Source organism: Saccostrea cucullata, unplaced genomic scaffold, assembly GCF_032062105.1.
Source record: "Saccostrea cucullata isolate Sc308-1 unplaced genomic scaffold, CSIRO_AGI_Scuc_v1 ctg8224, whole genome shotgun sequence".
NCBI classification, from domain to species: Eukaryota; Metazoa; Mollusca; class Bivalvia; order Ostreida; family Ostreidae; genus Saccostrea; species Saccostrea cuccullata.
In genome coordinates this window covers 5717-13432 of record NW_026926597.1, presented here as the reverse complement: position 1 = coordinate 13432, position 7716 = coordinate 5717, and the positions used below count along the sequence as shown (strand labels likewise).

The following is a 7716-nucleotide window of genomic DNA, read 5'->3' as shown; positions in this document are numbered from 1 at the left end:
TTTGACCTTTGGAGTTGGACTTGCACCTGAGAAACTTCAACCCTCGCTATTAGCTACCATACGGAGGCATCAGTGTTTCACATACACATCTTGTTTGCAGCCAGTATTGATTCATTGCAAACTAATATTGGCAAGACCAAATATTTTTTACTCCCCTTCACCCATAAATGTTATATGCTAAAATTAGTTGAAAACGGTTCAGGGGTTTTAAAGAAGAAGCTGAAAATGTTGTTTACACAAGAGGGACGTCGCACTATAGGGGATGAAAACAGATAGCAATAGGTCAGGTCACCTGAATAATGTTTATCTATTCAAGACATAATTTTGCATCACATTATTCACTGAGGAATAATTTAGAGCAGAAAATATTACTAAAAAGATATCCTAGTGATCATATCACACATTGTTTACAAAATAAATGCTAAGGACTACTTTGGCTTAGTTATTATGACTTCATGCCCTCTTTATTATATATAACTGATATTTTACATTTTTTTGCATCAATATTAATTAAGTAACATCGTGCTTTTGCTTTTCCTTAAGTTGCAAATGAATTGAAAGATGTATTACCTACTTCGAATTTAACTATTATGTGATGTTGATGAGCAGAGATACAGTGTCTATTTATAAATCTGTTGTTCACCAGATACTTAGTATTACTTCTAGTTTGAATTTATCTGAAATTGTAAGGCAGCAGGATTTAAGATGGTTGCGTTTTTATGTTAATTTTGCTTGTTTTGATGAATTCATCAGAAGCAGGCCGTGCCCCCACCTGGGATTCCTGTAACTGTTACTGGGCTGAATGGCAGGGTTGGTCAGAATGCAGTGCTGCCTGTGGGGGAGGGCGACGGTACAGAACAAGAGAAGTGTGGAAATATGCTACTCCCCAATGTGAAGGATTTAAGGCTTGTGCAAGCAACGACATGGGCAGTGAATGGGGAGACTGTAACAATATCTGTCACCAAGGGACGTACCATTCCTATGGCTGTAGATGTCATGCAGGATGGTATGGGAGGTGTTGTAAAAATCGTATGTACAATTTTTTTTCTATCAAGAAATTATTTGTATTTTTATGTCCCCGTAACCGAAGATTCGTGATATATATATATATATATATATATATATATATATATATATATATATATATATATATATATATATATATATATATATATATATATATACTAGTAGTTTTTGCCCTGTACTTCCGTCTGTCGGTTTGTAAAAACTGTAATCTTGCTCATAACTTGGGACGGGTGGGGCTTATTTTGGCATTCATATTTCACCGGTGTATTCTATCTGACAAAACCTTTCTTTGGGTACCTCCAAATTTGACCTCTTGACCTTGGAGTTTGACCCATTTTTAGAAAAAAAATATCACACTTTAACCCGGTCAGAACTTTTGAACAGTTGGTGCTAATGCTTTCATACTTCAAATCATCACATGTTTATTCATTGTGACAAGTCCTTTCCGTGGTTATGGATATTTTTGTCCTTTTGACCTTGACCTTAGAGTTGACCCTCTTTTCAAAAATTAACCATGGTCGTAACTTTTGAACAGTTAGAATTATAGGGATTTCATATTTCATGGATGTATTCCTCGTGACAAAACCTTCCTTTTGATACCAACAAATTTTACCTTGATCTTTGGAGTTTAACATATATTTGAGAAAATTCAACTCTCGCTTTAACCCCTTTCGTGGCAAAGATTTTTAGCATTAAGATAAATTGCTATCAAAAATTTAATGCTTTTTTTCTGGTATTCATTGTAATTTTTTAAAATACTAATGTATATATATTTCGAAAGCAAGCATTACAAAGTTTCTGAAAATGACTAAAAAAACATTCTTTCCGTTGCCATGCAAACAAAATCACTTAAAAATCTCTATTAAATCAACAATTAGTCATTTTAGTTTTTTGTTTAGTAAAGTATTAACAAAGAGTAAATTTTACTGTTGAAACATAGCATATTGCATACCTGAAACATGTTTTATTTATATTCTTAACAAGATAATTATTTTCTAACACATCTTGTTGAGAAAAAAAAACTGATTTTGATAAAACATATTTTGTCACGAAAAATGGATAAGTGATTGTACCACGTGGATTTCAAACGCAGTAAGTATAACTAGATTAATACACCTTGTTTAACTATTTAAGATTCTAAAAAAACTGGTAAATCAAATGAGAAAAAAAGTTAAGAACAAATCTTCTTTGCAATTGTTTCTTCTTTCTAATGATACAAAAATTATTCCGATATTCACAGTATTAATGAAGTTATGTATCTATGTGTTTACACTAAACATGTTTTTCACAACAGATGCGTAGAAATGCGTATATGCCAAATACAATGTAAGAGGTTAAGCTGTCATACGCCACGAGGGTATCAGTGTTTCACTAACACATCTTTTTATGCGCCCGAATCAATAGATCCGGGGCGTATTTTGTTCTTGTCCTGTTTGTCTGTTTATCGGTTTGTCTGTCTGTTGTCAACTTTAACCTTCGCCATAACTTTTGAACCTTGAAAGATAGGAACTTCATATTTGGTATGCATACTCCACTAATTAGTTTCTTTCAAATGGCAACATGGTCAATGACATTGTGACCTTGACTGTGACCTATATGCTAAAAATAGCTTTTCGAACTTTATTGCCACCGGGCGCATAGTGTTTCTTATTCATAAAAAGTAATAAATATTTCATCGCTGCATCTTAATAATTTTAGAAAAAACATGTGGAGATCCAGGTGAAATAAACAATGGACAGGTGACCGGATCCACATTTACATACGACAGTACACTATCGTACCACTGCAATCAGTACTATAATTTGACTGGTGGAACCAGAACTAGGAGATGCCAAATCAATAGTATCTGGAGTGGTCGGAAACCCCGATGTGCATGTGAGTAAACTTTGAACCAAATCTTTCTTACATTCAAAGTTATGTCAAGCAAAATTGAAAACTAAGATTAAATCATTATTATTTTTATTCAATATCTCTTGGATTAATTTCAACTCTAAAGGTCCACAAAGATCCTATTGTACGCTGTTATTTTAAAAATGAAATAGGGTCGGGTTTTTTTTCTTTTATAAAATATTTCCCTGTTTTGCATCACATGTAGTTGTGAATTCCTGTGCTAGTAACCCATACCAAAATAATGGAACCTGTGTGGATGGTTTGGATCGATATGACTGCGTTTGTACAAAAAGCTTCACAGGGAAAAATTGTGAAACAGGTTAGCATGCTTTTACGTTCCCACAAATTTCTTGCAAAGCTACTTACATATTTTTTGTACAATCATAAACTTAAAGTACACTTAATTAAACTGCAAACAGATATACAACCTCCAGTGATGAGTGGTTGCCATGACAACAAGACGGTCTATTCTTCAAAACACGAAACTTTCCTTAACTGGACTGCACCTAGCTTTTACGACCCTGTAGGAAAGGAGTTAACGATTTCAACTAATTATCCCCAAAACAGCTGGAGTTTTCCATGGGGAGATTTTACAGTTCAGTATGTGGCTTTGAAACCCTCAAACGGTTTGCGAACAAGCTGTGTTTTCAATGTAAAAGTCCGACGTAAGTTGAATCCCATGATTTGATCCGCTTCATATTCAAATTTTCTGATAATTTTAAATTGAAGAAAATAAAAATGGATGGAAAACAGATTATGGTGAGTTTTGTCTAGTCTTCTGTGGCCCTGAGTACAGTTTGGATGTTAGATTCAGCCATCACCAGTGGTATGTGTGTGGGGCGAGTGGTACATGGGCACCAGATGGAACGATGCCTAACTGTACAGGTACATGCATTATTCCCCTTTTAAAATTTGCTGTGAATCCTACTGTACCTTTGAAAGAAATAACTTTTTTATACCAAATTTTCAAAACGTGCGAATGGATTGAAAATTAAATTGCGTGGTCAAAATTTCCCAAGAGCAGCGCCTCTCCTCCACTTTTTCCCAGATCTATATTTATAATTTTTTAATTAACAAATTTTTATTGAAATGCGGCCCCTCCCTCCTTTTTGGTTATAGTATAGTCAAATAAAGGTAATGTATTTTTGAGTACAAAAAATTGGTACCGAAAAAAAGGAAGTTTGTTCAGGTACATGTAAGTTGATTTTTTTTCTCTGACTGCCCCAACTTTAAAAAACGATGATACAAAAAATATACACTATAGGGGATGAAAACAGATAGCAATAGGTCAGGTCACCTGAATAATGTTTATCTATTCAAGACATAATTTTGCATCACATTATTCACTGAGGAATAATTTAGAGCAGAAAATATTACTAAAAAGATATCCTAGTGATCATATCACACATTGTTTACAAAATAAATGCTAAGGACTACTTTGGCTTAGTTATTATGACTTCATGCCCTCTTTATTATATATAACTGATATTTTACATTTTTTTGCATCAATATTAATTAAGTAACATCGTGCTTTTGCTTTTCCTTAAGTTGCAAATGAATTGAAAGATGTATTACCTACTTCGAATTTAACTATTATGTGATGTTGATGAGCAGAGATACAGTGTCTATTTATAAATCTGTTGTTCACCAGATACTTAGTATTACTTCTAGTTTGAATTTATCTGAAATTGTAAGGCAGCAGGATTTAAGATGGTTGCGTTTTTATGTTAATTTTGCTTGTTTTGATGAATTCATCAGAAGCAGGCCGTGCCCCCACCTGGGATTCCTGTAACTGTTACTGGGCTGAATGGCAGGGTTGGTCAGAATGCAGTGCTGCCTGTGGGGGAGGGCGACGGTACAGAACAAGAGAAGTGTGGAAATATGCTACTCCCCAATGTGAAGGATTTAAGGCTTGTGCAAGCAACGACATGGGCAGTGAATGGGGAGACTGTAACAATATCTGTCACCAAGGGACGTACCATTCCTATGGCTGTAGATGTCATGCAGGATGGTATGGGAGGTGTTGTAAAAATCGTATGTACAATTTTTTTTCTATCAAGAAATTATTTGTATTTTTATGTCCCCGTAACCGAAGATTCGTGATATATATATATATATATATATATATATATATATATATATATATATATATATATATATATATATATATATATATACTAGTAGTTTTTGCCCTGTACTTCCGTCTGTCGGTTTGTAAAAACTGTAATCTTGCTCATAACTTGGGACGGGTGGGGCTTATTTTGGCATTCATATTTCACCGGTGTATTCTATCTGACAAAACCTTTCTTTGGGTACCTCCAAATTTGACCTCTTGACCTTGGAGTTTGACCCATTTTTAGAAAAAAAATATCACACTTTAACCCGGTCAGAACTTTTGAACAGTTGGTGCTAATGCTTTCATACTTCAAATCATCACATGTTTATTCATTGTGACAAGTCCTTTCCGTGGTTATGGATATTTTTGTCCTTTTGACCTTGACCTTAGAGTTGACCCTCTTTTCAAAAATTAACCATGGTCGTAACTTTTGAACAGTTAGAATTATAGGGATTTCATATTTCATGGATGTATTCCTCGTGACAAAACCTTCCTTTTGATACCAACAAATTTTACCTTGATCTTTGGAGTTTAACATATATTTGAGAAAATTCAACTCTCGCTTTAACCCCTTTCGTGGCAAAGATTTTTAGCATTAAGATAAATTGCTATCAAAAATTTAATGCTTTTTTTCTGGTATTCATTGTAATTTTTTAAAATACTAATGTATATATATTTCGAAAGCAAGCATTACAAAGTTTCTGAAAATGACTAAAAAAACATTCTTTCCGTTGCCATGCAAACAAAATCACTTAAAAATCTCTATTAAATCAACAATTAGTCATTTTAGTTTTTTGTTTAGTAAAGTATTAACAAAGAGTAAATTTTACTGTTGAAACATAGCATATTGCATACCTGAAACATGTTTTATTTATATTCTTAACAAGATAATTATTTTCTAACACATCTTGTTGAGAAAAAAAAACTGATTTTGATAAAACATATTTTGTCACGAAAAATGGATAAGTGATTGTACCACGTGGATTTCAAACGCAGTAAGTATAACTAGATTAATACACCTTGTTTAACTATTTAAGATTCTAAAAAAACTGGTAAATCAAATGAGAAAAAAAGTTAAGAACAAATCTTCTTTGCAATTGTTTCTTCTTTCTAATGATACAAAAATTATTCCGATATTCACAGTATTAATGAAGTTATGTATCTATGTGTTTACACTAAACATGTTTTTCACAACAGATGCGTAGAAATGCGTATATGCCAAATACAATGTAAGAGGTTAAGCTGTCATACGCCACGAGGGTATCAGTGTTTCACTAACACATCTTTTTATGCGCCCGAATCAATAGATCCGGGGCGTATTTTGTTCTTGTCCTGTTTGTCTGTTTATCGGTTTGTCTGTCTGTTGTCAACTTTAACCTTCGCCATAACTTTTGAACCTTGAAAGATAGGAACTTCATATTTGGTATGCATACTCCACTAATTAGTTTCTTTCAAATGGCAACATGGTCAATGACATTGTGACCTTGACTGTGACCTACATGCTAAAAATAGCTTTTCGAACTTTATTGCCACCGGGCGCATAGTGTTTCTTATTCATAAAAAGTAATAAATATTTCATCGCTGCATCTTAATAATTTTAGAAAAAACATGTGGAGATCCAGGTGAAATAAACAATGGACAGGTGACCGGATCCACATTTACATACGACAGTACACTATCGTACCACTGCAATCAGTACTATAATTTGACTGGTGGAACCAGAACTAGGAGATGCCAAATCAATAGTATCTGGAGTGGTCGGAAACCCCGATGTGCATGTGAGTAAACTTTGAACCAAATCTTTCTTACATTCAAAGTTATGTCAAGCAAAATTGAAAACTAAGATTAAATCATTATTATTTTTATTCAATATCTCTTGGATTAATTTCAACTCTAAAGGTCCACAAAGATCCTATTGTACGCTGTTATTTTAAAAATGAAATAGGGTCGGGTTTTTTTTCTTTTATAAAATATTTCCCTGTTTTGCATCACATGTAGTTGTGAATTCCTGTGCTAGTAACCCATACCAAAATAATGGAACCTGTGTGGATGGTTTGGATCGATATGACTGCGTTTGTACAAAAAGCTTCACAGGGAAAAATTGTGAAACAGGTTAGCATGCTTTTACGTTCCCACAAATTTCTTGCAAAGCTACTTACATATTTTTTGTACAATCATAAACTTAAAGTACACTTAATTAAACTGCAAACAGATATACAACCTCCAGTGATGAGTGGTTGCCATGACAACAAGACGGTCTATTCTTCAAAACACGAAACTTTCCTTAACTGGACTGCACCTAGCTTTTACGACCCTGTAGGAAAGGAGTTAACGATTTCAACTAATTATCCCCAAAACAGCTGGAGTTTTCCATGGGGAGATTTTACAGTTCAGTATGTGGCTTTGAAACCCTCAAACGGTTTGCGAACAAGCTGTGTTTTCAATGTAAAAGTCCGACGTAAGTTGAATCCCATGATTTGATCCGCTTCATATTCAAATTTTCTGATAATTTTAAATTGAAGAAAATAAAAATGGATGGAAAACAGATTATGGTGAGTTTTGTCTGGTCTTCTGTGACCCTGAGTACAGTTTGGATGTTAGATTCAGCCATCACCAGTGGTATGTCTGTGGGGCGAGTGGTACATGGGCACCAGATGGAACGATGCCTAACTGTACAGGTACAT

General features: G+C 34.0%; 2 protein-coding genes across 2 annotated transcripts; both read left to right on the top strand.

Moving 5' to 3' along the window:
* The first annotated feature begins 662 nt into the window (after positions 1–662).
* Positions 663–3604, top strand: LOC134272195 (neurogenic locus notch homolog protein 2-like). Its single transcript, XM_062754443.1, has 4 exons — positions 663–1029; positions 2725–2901; positions 3122–3235; positions 3336–3604. Exons 1-4 carry the CDS (start codon positions 720–722, stop codon positions 3602–3604), a joined length of 870 nt encoding a protein of 289 aa, XP_062610427.1. The 5' UTR covers positions 663–719.
* Positions 3605–4583: 979 nt separating this feature from the next.
* LOC134272196 (neurogenic locus notch homolog protein 2-like) lies at positions 4584–7513 on the top strand. The gene is made up of 4 exons (XM_062754445.1): positions 4584–4950; positions 6634–6810; positions 7031–7144; positions 7245–7513. Exons 1-4 carry the CDS (start codon positions 4641–4643, stop codon positions 7511–7513), a joined length of 870 nt encoding a protein of 289 aa, XP_062610429.1. The 5' UTR covers positions 4584–4640.
* The last annotated feature ends 203 nt before the right edge of the window (positions 7514–7716 follow it).

Coding starts and splice junctions, on each gene's coding strand:
- LOC134272195 (XM_062754443.1), top strand. CDS start 720: ATGTTAATTTTGCTTGTTTTGATGAATTCATCAGAAGCAGGCCGTGCC. Junction 1,030..2,724: donor TGGGAGGTGTTGTAAAAATC/GTATGTACAATT, acceptor TAATAATTTTAG/AAAAAACATGTGGAGATCCA. Junction 2,902..3,121: donor TCGGAAACCCCGATGTGCAT/GTGAGTAAACTT, acceptor CATCACATGTAG/TTGTGAATTCCTGTGCTAGT.
- LOC134272196 (XM_062754445.1), top strand. CDS start 4,641: ATGTTAATTTTGCTTGTTTTGATGAATTCATCAGAAGCAGGCCGTGCC. Junction 6,811..7,030: donor TCGGAAACCCCGATGTGCAT/GTGAGTAAACTT, acceptor CATCACATGTAG/TTGTGAATTCCTGTGCTAGT. Junction 7,145..7,244: donor AGGGAAAAATTGTGAAACAG/GTTAGCATGCTT, acceptor AACTGCAAACAG/ATATACAACCTCCAGTGATG.